The sequence below is a fragment of the Podarcis tiliguerta genome (genome assembly GCF_965153285.1).
Source record: "Podarcis tiliguerta genome assembly, chromosome: 11".
Lineage (NCBI taxonomy): Eukaryota > Metazoa > Chordata > Lepidosauria > Squamata > Lacertidae > Podarcis > Podarcis tiliguerta.
Genome location: NC_139544.1, coordinates 52569585 through 52591476, shown reverse-complemented (window position 1 = coordinate 52591476; position 21892 = coordinate 52569585). Strand labels below are relative to the sequence as shown.

Below are 21892 nucleotides of genomic sequence, written 5' to 3'. Positions count from 1 at the left end.
AAAGCAATCTACAAACTTTTCCCAGTCCTCCTTATAAACTATCTCACCTTGCTCTCTTAATTCATCATCAGAAGAATCTTTATTTACACCAGCCACTAGCCATAACAATAAAATAAAAATGTCCTGAAGATAGAGGTAAAAACTTAACTATACAAAATACATTCTGGATAGATAAATAAAACTTTATTCGCATTAGCCAATGGCCATAGCAACAGTAAAACATTACAGTATACGCAGAAAAGGAAATTTGATATAAAAGCACAATTTAAAGTCCTGAATCAGCAGTCAGTTAGTGGCCCTTATTCTGATTGCCCCTGCTATGAACCTACCAACCTTTGCTGTTATCTGCTCATTTTTATCTGATAGAAGAAAATACATTCTGGAGGTTTACATCAATAATCAAATAATAGCTCTTATTCTAATTGCCCATGCATTTATTTTTTTTTTGCAGTCACCTGATTATTTTGATGACAGGCATGTCCAACTCTCAAGAGACCCTGATCTACTCCCAGTATAAAAAAAACCTGGCAGTGATCTACCCATTGTGCGTTGTGTGGGTGGATTGCCCAGAGTTGTTGAACTTTTTTGGGGGGAGGATTGCAGTTTTTTTTAGCTTTCCCCCCGTAACTTTTTGTACGCAAGGATCCTGCGATCCACCAGGATCAGCACGGGATCTACCAGTTAGACATCGGCAGCTAAAAAAGCCAATGCAATTCTGGGCTGCATCAATAGGAGTATAGCATCTAGATCAAGGGAAGTTATAGTGCCACTGTATTCTGCTCTGGTCAGACCTCACCTGGAGTACAGTGTCCAGTTCTGGGCACCACAGTTCAAGAAGGACACTGACAAACTGGAACGTGTCCAGAGGAGGGCAACCAAAATGGTCAAAGGCCTGGAAACGATGCCTTATGAGGAACGGCTAAGGGAGCTGGGCATGTTTAGCCTGGAGAAGAGGAGGTTAAGGGGTGATATGATAGCCATGTTCAAATATATAAAAGGATGTCACATAGAGGAGGGAGAAAGGTTGTTTTCTGCTGCTCCAGAGAAGCGGACACGGAGCAATGGATCCAAACTACAAGAAAGAAGATTCCACCTAAACATTAGGAAGAACTTCCTGACAGTAAGAGCTGTTCGACAGTGGAATTTGCTGCCAAGGAGTGTGGTGGAGTCTCCTTCTTTGGAGGTCTTTAAGCAGAGGCTTGACAACCATATGTCAGGAGTGCTCTGATGGTGTTTCCTGCTTGGCAGGGGGTTGGACTCGATGGCCCTTGTGGTCTCTTCCAACTCTATGATTCTATGATTCTATCTCTCTGCTAGAAGAAAGGACACAGTAGCAACGGTTGAGCGATGTGGTATGGATAGTAGTAGAGGGGTAATAAGTAATAACCTCACTCCTCAAATCTTTATAGAGTACAAACCAGAAACACGTGAGCTACTGATTCAATACTGCCATTTCCACAGGGACATAACCGTTTTCCCAGGGGAGTTTTTTGAAATCGACCCTCAAGTACAGTCTGTATTCTGGAATTGCCAAATTTTGCAAATAGAGTGCCAACGTGTCAAAATGACTAGGTGGGAAATAATCATAACCATGGACAAAATTTCCTTGTCGCGGCCAAATTTTTCTGCCGCTCAGTATCATATAGGCGCTGCCTAATTAAATTATTTGCTTTCCTAAAACCCAGTGTTGAGAACTGTTGTGGTGATAAACACCAGAAATGTAAAGCTTTGGGTTGACCATTTTAGTCCAATTTTACTAGTTAAACTTGCTAATTCAGCCTATTCCATCAGTTTCAGCTGCCGATTGTACCTTTTCCTTTTAATATACTTTGCATAAAATAATGAAATTAGAAGCGTTCCCGAATTCCAGCCATTTCACCTCCAGACTCGCCAGCAGCTGCATCCAAAATGCCAAAGCGGTTCCTTTTCTTCCTCTGCAGCGGCTCCTCCTCCTCCTCCTCCTCCTCCCCCTGAACGGACTCAACCCCGGAACCTATTGCCTTTCCTATTATGCTCACTTCCTGAGCATGCGGAATAGCCCCCCATCCCGCGGGAGAAGGGCGCCTCTGAGCTTGCAAAGAGAGCAGTTCATTCCTCCGCTTCCGGCTGCTTGCTTGCAAGGTTCGTTTTGGACCGGGGAAAGGTCCGAATGAGCAAAACTGATTTTCAAGCAGGGAGGCTTGCTACAGCCCCGGAAAACCCTCCTCTTTAAACAAAAATCACCTATTCTTTATTTTCTTATTTCCCTTCCTTGGTAGCCGGGCTCTCAAGCTAAGAGGACTCCGAGAGAGAAAACCCAAGGTGGGTAGGAAAAAAAAACCACACACACCCCAAACGCCCCAGGAAACTGTAAACGAGCTGCTTTTAAGCCCAGGAGCAAAATCAGGTGGCGAACTCCAGCTCCCATGAGCCCCAGCAATGACTAGGGATGATGGGAATTGTAGTCCAACGCTATGGGGGCGGGGCGGAATTCCCAGGTCGATGAATGCCGTCTGCAGATTGGCTGAGGTTCTATGCATGCCAGGAAAGGGTTAAAATGCATGCCATTTTTAAATGCTCTTGTCTTAAAACAAAAAAACCACACCAGCATTTTCTCTGCGAAAGGAAAACTTGACACGGAACAGCCTGGTTTTAGCACTGATCAATGCTGGTTTTCTTCCTGCAGCGAGAGTTTCCGTTTGGAAGCAATGCTATCCCTCCTTTGCAACCTGAAGTGGCACAGGCCATTTTATCTGGGGAGACACGCTTTTCTTGCAGAATGTTTGATTTAGTTGGTTGGTTGCAGTGCCAGATTTACGTATAAGGTAAACAAGCTATAGCTTAGGGCCCCACTCCCTTGGCCCACCCCCCAAATTTCACTATTAATATACTGTAAAGGTAAAGAGACCCCTGACTGTTAGGTCCAGTCGTGACCGACTCTGGGGTTGTGGCGCTCATCTCGCTTTATTGGCCGAGGGAGCCGGTGTACTGCTTCCGGGTCATGTGGCCCACATGACTAAGCCGCTTCTGGCGAACCAGAGCAGCGCACGGAAACACCGTTTACCTTCCCACCGGAGTGATACCTATTTATCTACTTGCACTTTGACGTGCTTTTGAACTGCTAGGTTGGCAGGAACAGGGACCAAGCAACAGGAGCTCACCCCGTCGTGGGGATTCGAACCACCGACCTTCTGATCAGCAAGTCCTAGACTCTGTGGTTTAACCCACAGCGCCACCCGCGTCCCTCACAGATAATAAATAGCAATAACCATAATAAAACATAATCGAGCACCACAAATCCAGCACAGATCATGTAAAATAATTAACAAACCATTAATAAAACCATTACGATCTATAGTAACAAGCCATTAATAAAACCATTACAATCTATAAAACACTATTAACAAAGCAGCAGCAGCAACAACAAAAAGCTGTAGTTTCTGCACTTAGACAGAAGGAACCAGATGTACAAATGTAGGATGGGGGACACCTGGCTTACTAGCATGTTAAAAGGGTCTAGGGATCTTGGTGGACCACAAGCTTAACAGTGAGTCAACAGTGTGATGTGGCAGCAAAAAAGCAAATGCTATTCTAGGCTGCATCAACAGAAGTATAGTGTCCATTCTGCCTTAGTCAGACCACACCTGGAATCCTGTGTCCAATTCTGAGCACCACAATTTAAGAAGGATGTTGACAAGCTGGAACATGTGCAGAGGAGGGCAACCAAGATGATCAATGGTCTGGAAACTATGAGGAGCGCTTGAAGGAGCTGGGTATGTTTAGCCTGGGAAAGAGGAGACTGAGAAGAGATATGATTGCCATCTTCATATATCTTAAGGGCTGTCCCATGGAAGATGGAGTGAGCTTGTTTTCTACTGCTCTGGAGGGTAGGATTCAAACCAATGGCTTCAAGTTGCAAGAAAGGAGATTCTGACTAAACATCAGGAAAATTTGATGACAGTTAAGAGCTGTTTGACAGTAGAACAGACTCCTTTGGGAGATGACAGACTCTCCTTCTTTGGAGGTTTTTAAGCAGAGGCTGGATGGCCATCTGTCATGGATGCTTTAGCTGAGATTCCTGCATTGCAGGGGGTTGGACTAGATGACCCTTGAAGTCCCTTCAAACTATGGTTGCCAAATTTTTTTTCAATGAATCCAGGGACCCTTTTTTTTTTTTATGAGTAGCAACAGGGAGTCAGTAGTGGGGATGGTGAGGCAAAAGACCCTGGGCCCAAGCACACGTGCATATTGTATAAAGGTGCAAAGCCCTTCTTTCTCGCCCTGTGGAACATAAATGCACAGTTTTTAAGAAACTGAGCAAAGGTGCTCCTCCTGCTTGTGACTCCCAAGCCCCTTCCCCAATCTCCTCACCCTTCCCTCTTTGTTTTGACTTATCGGGGGGAGGCTCGGGAGTCGTGGGTGGGCGGCCATTGCCCAGTTTTTTAAAAAACTGTGCTTTTATGTTTCACAGGGTGCGAAAGAAGGGCTTTGCACCTTGTCTGGCCGAGAAACCGAGGACCTTGCGCCCCTCCTAGGCAACGCCCGCCCACCCATGACTCCTGAGCCTCCCTCGATCTGTCAAAGGGGAAGGGGGCAGCAGATCTGTACTGCCAGATGTCCCCGGTTCTCCTTCGGCAGTGGCGGCAGCAGCGAGCAGCTCCTGAAGCCAGCCAGAGCCAACTGCACTACCAGGCTGGCTCCGGGCTGCCGAGGCTGCCGCTGCCACGTTTCCCGGGCACAGATTTGCAAATCCGGGGACATTCCGGGCACGGAATTTGTCGGGGGACAGATTTGCAAATCCGGGGACTGTCCCTGAGAACCGGGGACATGTGGTAACCCTACTTCAAACTCTTCACGGCCCAGGACCCTTGTACCTACGGGACCGCCTCTCCCGGTATGCCCCACGGAGGACCTTAAGGTCCATAAATAGCAACACCCTAGCGGTCCTGGGCCCTAAGGAAGTTAGATTAGCTTCAACCAGAGCCAGGGCCTTTTCAATACTGGCTCCAGCCTGGTGGAACGCTCTGTCTCATGAGACCAGGGCCCTGCGGGATCTGATTTCTTTCCGCAGGGCCTGTAAGACAGAGTAGTTATGCCTGGCCTTTGGCTTGGAGCCAATTTGATACCTTCCCCCTCTTTCTTTTTCCTTTCTCCTACTGTGATGAGGCTGCATTTTAATATTTTAATGTTTCTATATTTTAATGTTGTATTTTAATCTTGTTTTTAAGTTGTATTCATTCAACTTGTTTTTATTATTGCTTGTTAGCTGCCCTGAGCCCGACCTTGGCTGGGGAGGGCGGGGTATAAATAAAAATTATTATTATTATTATTATTATTATTATTATTTGATTCTATGATAGGAGTAAACCTGAGCTCCATTGAATTTAGGAACCTAGGAAGACTCCAGCTGGATCAGACCAAAGGCAGCAGTTTGTTCTTACAGATGCCTGTGGAAAACCCACAAGCAAGAGCTGAGCACAGCTGTATGCTTTCTATTTACAATCCCCATCAGCTGGTGTTCGGAATCAAATTCCTCCAACAGTGAAGGTAGAACATAGCCATTATGGCTAGTAGCCACTGAAGGCCTTGTCCTCCGTGACTTTGTCCAATCCTCTTTGAAAGCCATCCAACTTGGCGGCCATCAGTCATTACCTCTTTGGGAGCAGACTTCTTTTGTCTGCCTTAAATCTTGCAACATTCAGCTTCATTGGGTATTCAAGAGTCCTGGTGTTTAGGCCTTTACGCCTTAATAAGTGTGCGTAGGATTGCAGCCTAAGCCTTTACCAGTTCATTTTGATGTCACGTAGCTTTTCTCTTTGTGCATGGGGCCAGAAAGCCCAAAAGTAAATCCCATTTGTTACTGTCTCCGCTAGGGTACCGCGCTGATTTGGAGCAAAATGGCGATGGATGTTACTTTCCTGGGAACCGGGGCTGCCTACCCGTCTCCAACGAGAGGGGCCTCGGCTACGGTGGTCCGTTTTGAAGGAGAAAGCTGGTTGTTCGATTGTGGCGAGGGGACACAAACCCAGTTCATGAAAAGTCATCTGAAAGCAGGTCAGCAAACTCCATTGTCTCTCGAGTCAGATATAACCAACAAGCTCTTTTCTAAAGTCACTGGTAGAAGCTAAAAGTTCTAGCCAAGCTGGCAGCTTTGGAAAAGTATGTGTTTCCAGTTCCATGCTTAAGGCTGCAATCCTATATATCGAGGTGTTGCCAACCATTTATTATCCCATGGAGGCACAGGTCAATTCTGTGTCCAGGGCAGTTGTTTACCAGCTCTATCTGGTACGCAGGCTGAGACCCTATCTGCCCGTGGACTGCCTCGCCAGAGTAGTGCATGCAACCAAGTAGTGGTTAGCTCCCGCTTGGACTACTGCAATGCGCTCTACGTGGGGCTACTTTTGAAGGTGACCCGGAAACTGCAACTAATCCAGAATGCGGCAGCTAGACTGGTGACTGGGAGCGGCCGCCGAGACCACATAACACCAGTCTTGAAGGACCTACATTGGCTCCCAGTACGTTTCCGAGCACAATTCAAAGTGTTGGTGCTGACCTTTAAAGCCCTAAACGGCCTCGGTCCAGTATATCTGAAGGAGCGTCTCCACCCCCATCGTTCTACCCGGACACTGAAGTCCATCACCAAGGGCCTTCTGGCAGTTCCCTCACTGCGAGAAGCCAAGTTACAGGGAAACAGACAGAAGGCCTTCTTGGTAGTGGCGCCCGCCCTGTGGAACGCCCTCCCACCAGATATCAAAGAGAACAACAACTACCAAACTTTTAGAAGACATCTGAAGGCAGCCCTTCATGTTTGATGTATTACTGTATTTTAATATTTGGTTGGAAGCCACCCAGAGTGGCTGGGGAAGTCCAGCCAGATGGGCGGGGTATAAACAATATATTATTATTATTATTATTATTATTATTATTATTATTATTATTCATTTGATGTTTTATTTCATATAATATTTATTGATTTTGTTAAGAAGGACAAACATAGCCAAGAATGCAATAAAATGAAGAATCTAAAGTGCAGGCCAGGAGGCATCACAATAATAAAATATTGACTCATACCGATTATGATATTCGATAATGGGTGGCATGCCTATCTAATTTATGAGAAGGTGAAGTCTTCCTCAATCATCTAATAAGGAAATCATTATATAAGATCTGGATAAAATATAAAGGAATATTGGAACCAAAATTACCTCTGTGGACCTCGCCGACAGAAGCGATGGCAGTTAAGAAAAAGAACAACTCCATATGCCTGTTCTAAAGGTGGAACGGAACTATAGCCTAACATATTTGTACTTCTCTGGTGTGAACTTCTGTTTTCTCCATGTGCTGTTTTCAACGTATGCTTCCTGAATTCTCTCATCTCCAAACCATTGTTGTGTTTTTAGGTAGGATTGCCAAGATCTTTATAACACACCTCCACGGCGACCACGTCTTTGGCCTGCCTGGGCTTCTTTGTACAATCAGCCTCCAGAGTAGCCCTGCCACAAACAAGCTGCCGGTTGAGATTTATGGACCTCTTGGGCTGAGGAGCTTCATCTGCAGAACTTTGGAGCTTTCCCACTCGCAGCTCGCCTTCCCTTGGGTCGTTCACGAACTGGTGCCGACGCCAGACCAATGCCCTGCAGAGGAACGGAAGGAACTGTCTTTTGTGGACGGAGACAAGGTCTCGTCTGAAGAGGCACCAGGAAAAACCCTTCGCCTGGACCCTCTAGAAGACTCGTACACCTTGGTGGACAACTCTCAGTTTGTGGTGAAGGCGTTTAGGCTGTTTCACCGCATACCTTCCTTCGGATTTCTCGTGGAAGAGAAGCCACGGCCTGGTAAACTCAACGCCCAGAAGCTGAAGGAACTAGGTAATAAAAGACCTGCCTCTTTCAACCCTTGAGAATACTGTCCTGTAGCAGGTGTTTTGAAGTTTGTCTTAAAACAGGGACAACCAACAGGTACCCTCTAGATTTCATGGATATCAATTCCAAGCAGCCCCTTCCAGCATGGCCATTGATTATGGATGATGGAAATCTACACCTCTGAAGGGCACCCAGTGGTTACCTCTAGTCTCCCCCCCCCTTTTTTTTTTAGTGAGACCTGCAACAGAAAGTTGCAGCATGGAGGTTTCCTGTTCAGGGTGCCAGCCAGCCAAGCCCTCTCCTCAGGGTACTCCATTCCATTGCCCCTCCCTTGCCCAGCAGACAGTGTTCTGTGGCCACTGAGCATGCTCATTAGAATGGTGTGGTTTTTTTTGTAAGATTTTTACATCGGCAAACTTTGCAATTTCCCCGATTGTACCCTTTTGTGTGTGAATGGTTCTGTTTTGGCTACATAAGGATTGATACTTGAAGAATGGTTTTGCTGTTAGCATATAGGGTGCTCCTGATCATGTTAATCCGGTGGTCCAATCAACATTAGCACACACCGTGCCAAATCCTGGTCAATGTACTAATATTCATTGGATCCCAGTCAAGGTTCGATTTTACCTCCAGTGGGCTGGGACAAAGCAGCTTGTTTGTATGGCTCAGCTGGCGTGCTGGAGTGCTCCCGATCTCCAGCTGAGACACCCCTGGTACTCCCCCCGCTTGCATGGGAGCCAGCGCTGGGCTGGGGGCTCCTTTAATTGCTCTGCCGAGGGTAGTGGCAACTGCACACTCCTCAGCCAAGCAGTTAAAGATACAGAGGGAGGCAGAGTGGGATGGTGGTTTCACTCAGCGGTATATCGCTGGTAAAACAGCCACCGTTCCTGAGTCCCTCTGCTAGCAACACTCGCTGGAGGAAGTCGCTAGCAGAGGGACTCAGGAGCAGTGGCGGTTTCACCAGCAATATACCGCTGAATGAAGCTGACATCGCGGTCTGTTCCTAGGCGATATATTGATATACGGTGGTACCTTGGTTCTCAAACTTAATCCATTCCGGAAGTCCGTTCCAAAACCAAAGCGTTCCAAAATCAAGGTGTGCTTTCCCATAGAAAGTAATGCAAAATGGATTAATCCATTCCAGACTTTTAAAAAACCGCTAAAACAGCAATTTAACATGAATTTTACTATCTTATAAGACCATTGATCCATAAAATGAAAGCAATAAACAACGTACCACAGTCATACAGTCAACCAAACAGTAGCCGAACTGGGTTCCACACAGTCACAAAAACAAAACAAAAAGAGCCGCAAAAACAGAAACGCAAAATAAATAGCAAAAACAGACAGACCTCAGCGTAACACTCAAAACGGAAGTGTGGCACGCAAATCGGAAGCGTAACACTTAAAATAGAGTATGTTTGGCTTCCGAAAAAAGTTTGCAAACTGGAACATTTACTTCCGGGTTTGCAGTGTTTGGGTTCCAAGTTGTTTGAGTACCAGGGCGTTTGAGAACCAAGGTACCACTGTATCAGCCAGGCCTACTTGTAAACGATGGCCGTACTTAGCATCTACTTCAGGCAGAGTATCTCAACTGTTCCCACAACGACCCTGAATTATAGGTCGTTATTGCAGTGGCGTAGCGTGGGGCGTGCAGGGGGGGCCGGCCGCACCGGGCACAACATCTGGGGGGGGCGCTCGCACTCGCAGCTCTCTGCCCCCTGCTAAAATCCACAGGTTAGGGGGCGCAAATTACTTGCCTTGCCCCGGGTGCTGACAACCCACGCTACGCCACTGCATTATTGTGCTGCTGGCAGAGGGAGCCGTGAGAGATTTGAGCAGAGGGCTTCCTGGTGCACAGCGCCACCTCTTAGCCACTGCTGTACACTTGATGGATTCAAAATCCCACAGCGCCTCTGCTGATTGTCGTGAGCGCTGACGTCACACCGCAGCTCCTGAGTGTGACTAATAACTTTCCGAGCAGGGGAAACGTCTTGCTTTTACCCATAAAAGAGAGTGCTGTGGCACCTTAGGGAATAATTAATTTAGCACAGTGCTTGTGTGTGTGTGTGTCTTCAAAGCCATCGGCCTGCTCTATGTAATCGCTATTGGTTTCATGTGGGATGTGCTTTTGAGGCCAGTCTTTGAGATGCCTGCGTTCTTCTTTCCCTTCGCTGTTATAGACTAATGCACATATTCCCCTCTTTTAGAGACGCAGGTAATGTTGGTTAATGCTTCTGATCAAATCTGAAAACTTTAGTGCAGAAATCTATGGGGGGTAAGAGCCGAGCTCCTTCCACCCCCACACCCCCCAAAAAAAGCATTTCAAAGTAGAGCATCCTTCATGTAACAGGGAAGTAAAAATCAGTGTTGTATAAGATTATAGCTCTACCTTTTTTATTTTTCAACCAAGGCTAACAGAGAGCTATATTTAATGTGCGGGGTTGGAGTATTAGGCTGGCCTTGGCTGAAGCACTGCAGATATTGTAAGTATTAAAATACCGTATTTTCCGCTCTATAAGACGCACCAGACCACAAGATGCACCTACTTTTTGGAGGAGGAAAACAAGAAAAAAAATATTTTGAATCTCAGAAGCCAGAACAGCAAGAGGGATCGCTGCGCAGTGAAAGCAGCAATCCCTCTTGCTGTTCTGGCTTCTGGGATAGCTGCGCAGCCTACATTCGATCCCTAAGATGCCCACACATTTCCCCTTACTTTTTAGGAGGGAAAAAGTGAGTCTTATAGAGCAAAAAATACGGTATATATCATCTATGGGACAAAAAGTCATGTGGGAATGAATGCAGCGAGAAAGGGTTGAAAAGGAATCTGAATAGGATGGAACTTTTTCATGTGTAAAATTTGTTAGGCAACAGAAACAATTCAGTACCTAAAAATAGAAACCCTGCATGGACTTTATTCTAAACTCAGTATTTCCCCTGCATAAAATGTTAAATCATACAGACTTGGAAGGGACTCTGAGGATAATCTAGTCCAACCCCCTGCAAAGCAGGAATATGCAACTGGCCCTTATGGGGTTTGAACCTGCAACTTTGGAGTTATCAGCACCACACTCTAACCATCTGAGCTGTCCAGCTAAATGTTCTTTAGCAGTGGTCACTGATGCAGGGAAGGAATGGTTATGGACCCCTCGCCTGGAGTACTGTGTCTCCTCACTTGGAGTACTGTGTCCAGTTCTGGGCACCTCAGTTCAAGAAGGACACTGACAAACTGGAACGTGTCCAGAGGAGGGCAACCAAAACGGTCAAAGGCCTGGAAACGATGCCTTATGAGGAACGGTTAAGGGAGCTGGGCATGTTTAGCCTGGAGAAGAGGAGGTTAAGGGGTGATATGATAGCCCTGTTCAAATATATAAAAGGATGTCACATAGAGGAGGGAGAAAGGTTGTTTTCTGCTGCTCCAGAGAAGCGGACACGGAGCAATGGATCCAAACTACAAGAAAGAAGATTCCACCTAAACATTAGGAAGAACTTCCTGACAGTAAGAGCTGTTTGACAGTGGAATTTGCTGCCAAGGAGTGTGGTGGAGTCTCCTTCTTTGGAGGTCTTTAAGCAGAGGCTTGACAACCATATGTCAGGAGTGCTCTGATGGTGTTTCCTGCTTGGCAGGGGGTTGGACTCGATGGCTCTTGTGGTCTCTTCCAACTCTATGATTCTATGAGATCATTGCAAATGTGCATTCATAAGGACTAGAAACTTGGTGGCATGGATGCGTGAATTTTTGGGGAACTGCCGATTGCTCAAAAGTGTGTTTAAAATTTTGTTGCAAGCCAAGCTTCTTGACAAATAGCTTTGGACCTGTGCTTTAATTTCTAGGAGTTCCACCAGGCCCTATATACGGCAGACTGAAAGACGGGGCTACAGTTGTCCTGGAAAACGGTACAACCATCTTTCCTTCAGATGTCATGGAAGACCCGCTTCCTGGGAGAAAAGTTTGCATTTTAGGAGACTGCTCTGGCATTGTAGGAGACGGAGCGGCGGCCCTTTGTTACGGAGCCGATCTCTTGGTTCACGAAGCCACGCTGGACGATGCCCAGGCAGACAAGGCGAAGGAGCACGGTCACAGCACCCCACGGGTGGCGGCGGAGTTTGCAAAGTTGTGCAAAGTGAAGAAACTGGTTCTGTCTCACTTCAGTCAGAGATACAAGCCCGCAGGTCAGACTGGCGAAGGAGATGTGGATGTCATGGAGCTGAAGAGGCAAGCCGAGTGGGTATTGGATGGCCAAGAAGTGGTGTTAGCCGAGGATTTTATGACCATTGATATTCCAATGAAAAAAGTAACAATAGCACAGCCAAATTAATTTGCTGATAGGCTGAACCTCTAGCTATAGTTTACTTCCAAATTAGTTTTTTAATGCCCAGTTGGAGGTACTTACGGACCTGATCCATTGGACTTACTTATGGGTACTTTTCCTACTTGAAAGACCTCATCCGTGCTTTCCTTTTGACAAATATATTAATTAAATCATCAAAAGACTGAGCTAGCAAGCTTACTTTCTGCTGAAGGCATAATAAGCTGGTTTAGCCTTTGATCTCAGGCAAACCATTACAAATTTCACTTTCCTAAACTAAGCATTCTTAAGAGTCATAATGGGACGCGGGTGGCGCTGTGGGTTAAACCACAGAGCCTAGGACTTGCTGATCAGAAGGTCGGCGGTTCGAATCCCCGTGATGGGCTGAGCTCCCGTTGCTTGGTCCCTGCTCCTGCCAACCTAGCAGCTTGAAAGCACATCAAAGTGCAAGTAGATAAATAGGAACCGCTCTGGCAGGAAGGTAAACGGCGTTTCCGTGTGCTGCTCTGGTTCGCCAGAAGCGGCTTAGTCATGCTGGCCACATGACCCAGAAGCTGTACACTGGCTCCCTCGGCCAGTAAAGCGAGATGAGCGCCACAACCCCAGAGTCGGTCATTACTGGACCTAATGGTCAGAGGTCCTTTAAGAGTCATAATGCATATCTGTTAAATATAGGTTTGGAGTGAAGTGCAATCTGGGATGGGATTATAATGGGGAAAGGTGGGTAGACCCTAGTGCCTGCAGGTGATATCAGACTCCATGATCCATCTGCCATAACACAGACCTGTGCAATGTGGCAAAATCATAAAACAGGGATTGGAAATATGTGCAGTCAGAGAACGCAAGTGCACGATCTCATCCACAGACTGCACATCAACTCACAAAACCACTGTTCATTTATTTCATAAAATTTATATCACACTTGATTGTCAGAAACCTCAAAGCGGTTTACAAAAAGAACGCTAAAATTATCAGTCAAAACTGTTAAGAACAACTATTTTTACAATTCGAAACAATATATGATAAGTGATAAACTAAAAACAGGTTAAACACACACACCAACATGTTAGATATCTACATAGGCTTGTATAAACAAATATTTTTTAGCAGGTGGCAGAAAGAGTACCGTGAAGGTGCCTGCCTCATGTCAAGAGGCAAGCAGTTCCAAAGTGCAGTACCATCGTAATCAAATATCAGTTTCTTACAAATGCAGTTTATTTGGCACCTGCGCTGTGGGTTAAACCACAGAGCCTAGGACTTGCCGATCAGAAGGTTGGCAGTTTGAATCCCCGCTTCAGGGAGAGCTCCCGTTGCTCGGTCCCTGCTCCTGCTAACCTAGCAGTTCGAAAGCACAAAGTGCAAGTAGATAAATAGGTGGGAAGGTAAACGGTGTTTCCATGCGCTGCTCTGGTTTGCCAGAAGCGGCTTAGCCATGCTGGCCACGTGACCCGGAAGCTGTACGCTGGCTCCCTCGGCCAGTAAAGCGAGATGAGCGCCTCAACCCCAGAGTCGGCCACGACTGGACCTAATGGTCAGGGGTCCCTTTACCTTTACTAATAGTACCACAAGAACTGGTGTTCAAATTCCTGCATTGTGTTGCATGGAAAGGAATGCAGCAGAAGGCAGCTCTGTGCTGGAGGCTTCGCTTTAGCAGAAGCCGCTGCATAGAAGAGAGATGCACGCGGGATTGTGAAATGTGGTTCATCTCCTCTGCAGCTTCTAAAATGTCACGAAACTGGATATCTTTTACTTCCCCTTTTGCTTTTTGGATCCAAGTGCATCCAGAGTTTAAAAATACTTCTGCCTCCCCCGAGATCCCATCCGAGCTCAGATGTCCTTGATCTAATTTTAAACTTGGCAGGCACATTGGGCATGAAGGCTGAATCTTTCCCATGTTCAAAGAAAGAGGGCGTGGCTTGGGCCAAAGATCCCAACCGCTGCGCACATTCTCCCCTTTAAATAGCATAGCCTGGCTCGGCTATCCCCAGGGTTCCCTCCTGTTCAGCGTCCCAAGCCAAGGAAAAATTTCCTGCAGCTAATCACTGGGAGTTCAACACTTTCTCCCTGCAAGCAGGTCCCTGATCCAACTTGCAATTACTGCATCTAATCGCATCCCAAGTGCTAGGTGCTTTTATGGTTGGTGTGGAAATCTGAACCGTGGAAATCGCTGGACTTTGGCAACCAGCAAGCAAGCCCAGCTTTTCACAATTGGATTCTCTTGCCTTGTTGACCCAAGCTGAAGTTGGGCTGGGTGTAAGGACCTTACACCCCATCCCAAAAGTGAGGAGGGGGAGGTCATTTCGTGGTTCTCCTCAGATCCCTTGCTTTATACAAACAGACTTGTTTGAAGGGGTCCTGAGGATCATCTAGTCCAGCCCCCTGCAATGCGCGAATCTCAACTAGGTCACCTATGATTTATGGCCATTCAACCTCTGCTTGAAAATGTGTGTGTGCCCTACACCCAGCGCTGCTGGCAGATCAAGGCTGGTGGCTGTCGCAGGTACCGCGTGCACGCTGCAAACAATAAGCAGTGCGGTTTTTTTTTTTAGCAAAATCGGCGGTATTTCCCTGAAGGAAATTGCCAGCCAGCAATTTCAGGGCAAAAGAAAGTTTTTTTAAAAAAACCCGCCCGCCCGTTCTGTGTTCGCACGCTGACGACGCTCCTGAAAACCAAAAACCCAACTCCCTTTCCCTCTCCTGGTTCCCGCGGTTACTCCGCGCCCGCCCGCATTCTTTTCCAAGGAGAGGGGAAAAAAAACCTATGCTAGGGCGCCGTCGCCTGGCTTGCCCTCGACTGAGCATGCGCGCTGTGTGCACGCTTGCGGGAGGTGGTGAAAGAGCCGTAGCAGAGGGCGGCGTGGGGCGGCGGCGCGACAGAGAGAAGCAGCAGCAAGTGCGGGAGGGTGGGAGGGAGAAGGGAAGAGAGAGGGGAAAAACCCGGATGTGGCGCATGCGCGCTACGGCGCCTGCCTGGCCGTGTCTGCGGCGGCAGCGGCACCAACAACAACACCAGCCAGCCAGGGGCACGACGTAGGAGGTGGCGGCAGCGGCGGCGGCTGGAACGTTCCTCCCTCCTCCTCCTCCTCACGCCTCGGCCCCCCCCCCGCCGTCTGCGCGCGTGCGCAGAGCGAGAGGCCGCGGCGCCCCTCAGGAAGCCTCCCCCCTCCCGGCTCGTCTCCCTCAGGGCCGCTGAGGAGGCGGGAAGGCGATCGCGAGGGGCGGCCGAGGAGGTGGGTTAGGGGCGCCCAGGAAGGCCCCTCACCGGAGGGCGGGCGGGCAGGCCGCGGCGGCGCCTCTGCTGCTGCCACCGCCGCCCGACACGGGGTCCCGGCCGAGGCCCAGGTAACGCCCCCTCAGCCCCTTCTTCTTTTCCCCTCTCCGCCGCTCGGGCTTTTGTTTTCGCTCTGCTCGCTTTATTTACTACTTACTCGGCCTTGAAGCTCCTTCCCGAGTTAAGAGGCGAGGAGTAGTAATCTGCCTGTGTATATAAACATTGCGAGGCTGTGATTGTAATAAATCTGCCGCGAGCAGAGAAGGAGAGACAAAGGGAGCCTGGGAGGTCTCTTTTCCCTACTCTCCCCCCCTCCCCCGGGACCCCCTTTTGTAATGATTTAGAAAGGAAACTCTGCACGTTTACTCTACTTGAGTTACTCCCGAGTAACTCCTGCCTAAGATTGAAGCCCGAGCAGTGGCTCTGGGCGGGTAAGGGGGGCTCTCCGTGGAAGCCCCCTGCAAATCCGCTTCGAGGCTTCATTATTCTCATTTTTTTTCCTGCCCCCTTTGCGCGGTGTAAGAGTTCCAGGAGTGTTTCTTTCATCTGTTGCTCCTGCAGCGGAAGGAGGACCCCCCTTAAAAATATGGTACCTTTTAAAGGCTTTACGGGACTAGTTGGTGGAATCGTGAAGGGTTTTTTTTTTGGGGGGGGGGTCTAGTCCACCCCCGTGCAATGGCATGAGTGGGTTTTTGTTTTGTTTGCAGCAGAGCAAGAACACTTGCCACAGTAAACCTGCTAGTTTTTTTAAAGTATTGTAAAGCTTGTGGTGACACTGTTGTGGCGAGAAGAACAAAGAGCTTAGTGGCACCGTAAAAACCTAAAACAGAGTTATTGTTTGCATGAGCATTTATGGAATAGCGCCTGCTTCATCTGATGCAGGGAAGAAAAACTGTTGCCACCGTACATCTGCTAAATCTCTCAGGGGTCACAAAGCTGCTCTTTTTGAATTATTGCGGTTAACAGTCCTGTGGCACCTTGGAGACTAGCAGTCTTATTGTGATGAGTTCTTCTGCATCTGATGAAGCAGGCGCTAGTCCGTGAAAGCTCATGCCATTTTATTTTTATTAAAAAAACACCTGTTAGCCTTTAGTAGTAACCATAGTAATGAAGTGCCCTCAGCAACATGAGACAATTATGTCTGTGTGTATTATTATAAAATGCATGGATACTTCTGTTAATTTTCATTTAAAGAATGAATTCAGAAAACTAATTTTAATAATTAGCTGTAATGCTTCATATGTTTCTGTGGGTTGCTGTATACCTCTACAGTAAGTTAATGAAGAAGTTGGCTATAACCAACTTCATTAAAACTTGATCTGAAAAGTTGCTCCTGAATGTCATGTTTAAAAGCTCTATTATTATGTCTTTCTGGATAATAGCCCCCATCCATATTTAAAATATGGAAGGAGATTACACACCCACAAGAGGTGAATTGGTGGGTCGAGAGAGAAGCTTTGTAAAGCATGCTGTGATGTGCCCAAAAAAAGTGATCTGGAAGTGAATAATACTGCCTGAATCAGTGGTAGTAAGTGGGAAGCATTTTGTACAATCAATATAAGAAGCTTGTCTTTGTCATACAAGGATTGTGAAGTACTGAAATACAAGGTTATAGAAGCTATTCACTTCTTTAGAAGAAGTTCTTTATGCTTTATTCTTTATGTCTGAAGAAGTTCTTTATGCTTCTTCACATTGTTGTTAAAACACAAAGCCTGATGTAAAAGTACTGTAGAAATGTGAGTCAGTGTTGGATCTAGGTTCCAAATCTAGCCTTGGGGTATTGCTAGCTATTGCCTTTCAGCCTTAGTTTGTGAAAAGAAGGGTGGGTTATCTATTGACTTTAATCTTAGCTCAGAGTTGTGTGCAAAAGAACTTCCCCAATGCACTGTGTTAAAACTAATCTTGCCTCATTGCATTGCTCAGAGGTACATAAACCACTGAGTGGTTTTATTACAATCAAGCGCTATATACATTTTGTTAAGTGAATAAAAAATACTGCATAGTAAAAGAGCTCTATTGTGAATGGCAACGAATTTATAATAGCTTACAAGATGTTTTTCCATCACATATTAAGTAGGGATGGATTTGCTGTGAATATTTTTTCTACTGTTCATCTGTCAAGTAGGGATGCATGTCATCCATCCCATGCAATCACACACATTTTATCCCCTTTTCGCTATCATTAATGTGGATTAAGAACATAAGAGCCTCCTGGATAAGGCTGGTCTCACTGTAGCCAGCTCGGTGCCTGTGGACATCCACATGCAGCACAAGAGCGCTGAAGTTTCCAGCAACTATTATTCATAAGCATTACTGTCTTCTGCCATGAAGGTAGAGCATCAACATCATGGCTAGTAGCCCTTGATAGCTTTTTCATCCATGAATTTGTCTAATCCTCTTCTAAAATATCACTGAGATGAAAAGCAAGGATTAGAGCGAATGTGTTGAACATGTGTCATGATTAGTGTGTAGCCTTGGGTGCTGGCAGGTGTTGGAAGGGAGTGGATTGAAAGTAATGTCGGATGATAACACATCCTTGAACAAGTCCAGCTAACAGAGTTGAATAAAGCTATGAGCATTTTATGAGCAGACAGTATTCTGGGAATGAAGGCCAACTTCAGGCAACCAGGCATTGGAAAAGGTTAGACACTGTGACTGCCATTGAAAGGGTTGACAGTGCGGTGGTAGCATTCAGTGGGTGATAGAGCTGGATGGCTATTTCCAATGGACTTGGTGGCAGGGCTGGGTGATCTGTGGCTCTTCAAATGTTTTGTACCACAGTTTCTATTATCTCTGACCATTAGCCACACCGGCTAGGACAGATGGGAGTTCAGAGTTCAACAACATCTAGAGGGCCAGAGACAAGCACCCATGCTTTATGGATACATTCTCTTTAGATAGTTTTCCCCACCACAATTAATGCACCAATGATTTTTTTTCTTTGACATTAAAAAACTGACCAGTTGCTTGTATGCATCATTGACTGTGAGTCCACCAGCCTGTTAGGAGTGGGCTAAGTCAAGCTGTCGTGAGTCGAATTTTCCTTAGATGAAAAAATTACTATCCATTCTGAATAGGATGATCACATTTCCTAGATATCAGAGAATATGGGAATCTTGTAGGCATCTTACTTTTTGACTGTGATTAGATTCCCTTGCTATAGCTACACTTAAGCAAATTATCCTAACTGTCCATTAAGTTAATTCTGTACACTTTTAGCTACCCTTTCCTTGCTGTTTTCTTTCAGGTGATATGCAGATGTAAATGGCTTTTTACTGGGACCAAACATTTGAGAGTGTTTCCAGTAAATAAGCATTCTTTGGCTCCTGACAATCTCCCCCGCATCCTGCCATTACATCTTTTTTTTTCTTTGTATTGTTAATGGATTGGATGTTCTGGCTAGTAACAGTATGTAACATTTTAGTGTACTCATTTAATGTCATTTAAGTATTAGGGACACCTCTGACATTATAATCTCAATTACTTTATAGAAACTTATTTATTTTATCGTATTCAAGCACTTTGCATGCTGCAAGCGCTCTCACTGCTCTCCAGCTCCGTTCTTCCATTCCTCCCCCTATTATGTGGGATTTCTCACATTCTTAAACAAAACAGTGTCCTATTGCTAGCCAGAGTTAAGTGATTCCTTTTGATTATTCAAAGCTTTTGGGGTTTATTTGTTTGTTTTTGCTTCTGACAGAAGTATCCATTTATATGTCTTAAGTCTTTGCTGTCCCTTATCTCATTATTGTATGTTGCTATGTTGAAATCTTTATCATCAGTTTTCCTGTTTGTATATACTCCCTATTCATTATTCTTTTGTTTTGATGCTAAACCATGCTTTCACACAATATAATTTGATGCTACTTTTTAATGAAACCCAGAGCTTTTGACCCATGGCTAAACATAAATTATTATTTATTTGCCCTCCCCTTACTGTATTATTATTATTAACATGGATTTCCCCTTGATAATCAAATTCATATTTTGAATTTCCATTATGCCATCAGGAAATCAAATGTGCATGCAGAACAGAATCACATAGTAGACCTGAGTTCCCATTTAATTAACAGTTAGGTTTTACAGAATATAAAACTAAGCTTTTAAATCTATGAGTTTTGAGATTTTTTCAGTTTATGGATTCACATTCTGGGACTGGTGTGCCTTCAGACATTAAGATACTTAGTAATTATCCTTGATGTAAGCATTCTTGCACACACTGAAGGTCACCCTAACCTTACGCAATACATCATAAATCCCAGCAGCATTCAAAGTCATCCCAGATAACCCACCTGCCTTTAGACTCTAAAGTTTGGCTGGCTACAAGGCACAGAACCTTCTCAGTACAGTCATACCTCGGGTTAAAGTTGCTTCAGGTTGAGCGTTTTCAGGTTGTGCTCCACAGTGACCCAGAAGTAACGGAACGCGTTACTTCTAGGTTTCGCTGCTCACGCATGCGCAGATGCTCAAAATGACATCATGCGCAGAAGTGGCAAAACGCGACTGTATTATTAGGTTGCGTTCTGCTCCAGAACAGATCCCGTTCGCATCCAGAGGTACCACTGTAGCTTCCATGTGATGGTTGTGGCTTCTTTGGAAAGCTTTTCTTACTGTATGCTTTTTGCTACTTTTAGATAATTACGATGTTTTTATTGTGGTGATTTTGTAAATGTTTTTGAGAGCCTTGTGTGGCTGTAAAGTGAGATGTAACTTCTTGATTTTTTAAATAAAATTGTCACAGGTTTTTAACAAGGATAAAAGCCACATAACTTCTGGAGTGAATAAAAAGATCAAATGGAGTTGGGTGCTTAGTTGATGGTTTCAGTGTTTGGCACAGATGGACAAATGCAGTCATTTTCATGATCCTTTTATACAACCACATGAAGCATTTTTTGAAAAACAACTTCTTGCTACTTAAAGGTAACACATTTTAATTGGTGACAAGAAGAGGAGGTCTTTTGAGGTAGAAAGGGGACAGTGAGAGTCACACTTAAGTCTACTTCTTGTAGAATGCGTTTCATTGAAGCAGATTTACACCAGTCAGTGAATAATCTAAATGAGCCTTCCCCAGCCTGCTACCCTCCACATATTTTGGACTACTGAATTTAGGATTATTACTGTTATTTTCATTTCTATTAAGTCATTTTCCTCCAAAGGACAGGAAACAACAAAATTGTGAAAACAATACGAACATTTCAAAAACATTGGCAATGGCTCTATTAGTCATGTGGGCATCTCAACTACATGAAAAAAAAGAACTGACATATTTCCAATTTACAAGCACTGGGTTTGCTGGACAGGTGACCCGTCAAGCTGCTATTTACAAGCTTGGATTAGTTGTACATTTGTAAAGAATATTCCTGTTTGATTTAGCTTCTACTCCTTCAGCTTTGTATGTTCTAGAAGCTCCTGTTTTTTATTTTTTTGTTCTGTCACCATTTTTATTGTGTGGGTTTTTTTGCATTGTTGGCTGCCTTCAACTGTAAATAGGTGCAATATAAATTCTACAATAAATACATTTTGTTAATGTTTATTTACCTAGGTTTATAGAGGTTGTTAACTTGTAAAGCTAGCTTTGTTGTTTATTTGACCATAGCAAATATCAGATTAGGCCACAATCCTAACTACCGGTATGTATGCTCAGAAGTACATCTCATTGAATTAGTGGAGTTTTCTCCTAGGTAGATGGGTTTGGATTGCAGTCTTAGTCACTCTGTTGTGGGTGCCTTTCAGAGGAAGGAGGCTATATAATGATGATTATATTTCTTTAAGGATTGATCACTTTATATGCCAACTATGGGCTTATCTACACTTACCTTTCCTCTGCTCTTTCCAGGCACAATTTGTGATTTAAAGCTTCGTGTCTGAGACTCTTTTTTCTTCTTCTCCAGAGCTTTCCCCACAAAACTACTCTTTAAAGCTCAGTCAGAGCAAGCATCAGTCTGCTCGAAACCTGAATTGATGTTTACTCTGATTGAACTTTGAAGAATGGGTTTTTGTGGGGAAAGCTTGGGGATGGGAGCCCGTTCTGTCTCGGACACGGAGCATTATACCTTCCTAGAAAGAGCAGGAGAAAAGGGAAGTGTGGGTAAGCCCTATTACAGTGCAGTCATGTATAGATAGAGATAAATTTGGAGGGAAGCTCTGTTGAGCTTAAAGGAATTTACTTCCAGGTAAGTGTGCATTGGATCGGAATCTACAGATAAACCTGAGAATTAAACATGTGTAAGAAAGAGTTAAATGTGAGTGTGCATGTGTGCACACACAAATAAAAAACAGGTAGATTTTTTTTTTAAAGTAAGCAAGCAAGCTTAAATATCTGGAATTCCTGAGTTGCTCTCCTATTATATTGTTTTTACAACATTAATTAAACATATTTCACCCAGGTCAGTAAAAGGAAATGTATAAATATATGATGTTGCAGGATGAGGTAGTTATGCACCATAAGGTTAAAATTGGGGGTTGTATCC

At 45.2% G+C, this 21892-nt stretch overlaps 2 protein-coding genes across 9 annotated transcripts in view; both read left to right on the top strand.

Annotated features, from left to right (window-relative positions):
- Window positions 1-1309: 1309 nt before the first annotated feature.
- ELAC1 (elaC ribonuclease Z 1) lies at window positions 1310-12336 on the top strand. Of its 4 annotated transcripts, XM_083403053.1 has the most exons (5): window positions 1310-2121; window positions 2259-2301; window positions 5853-6033; window positions 7380-7847; window positions 11676-12336. In XM_083403053.1, the coding sequence occupies exons 3-5, from the start codon at window positions 5877-5879 to the stop codon at window positions 12158-12160; spliced, it is 1110 nt and encodes a 369-aa protein (XP_083259179.1). In that variant the 5' UTR covers window positions 1310-2121; window positions 2259-2301; window positions 5853-5876; the 3' UTR covers window positions 12161-12336. The 4 variants fall into 4 exon arrangements, with proteins under 4 accessions (XP_083259179.1, XP_083259180.1, XP_083259178.1 ...); XM_083403054.1 differs by lacking the exon at window positions 2259-2301; XM_083403055.1 differs by lacking the exons at window positions 1310-2121; window positions 2259-2301 and adding an exon at window positions 2544-2804.
- A 2638-nt stretch (window positions 12337-14974) lies between these two features.
- SMAD4 (SMAD family member 4) overlaps window positions 14975-21892 on the top strand; it is a 28113-nt gene continuing 21195 nt past the window's right edge. The window contains exon 1 of one of the 5 annotated variants that reach the window (XM_083402945.1): window positions 14975-15493. The gene's annotated coding sequence lies outside the window, so the exon portion shown is untranslated. Of the gene's footprint in view, window positions 20343-21892 lie in introns of all 5 variants that reach the window. The other 4 variants (XM_083402949.1, XM_083402946.1, XM_083402948.1 and 1 more) reach the window with 4 other exon arrangements.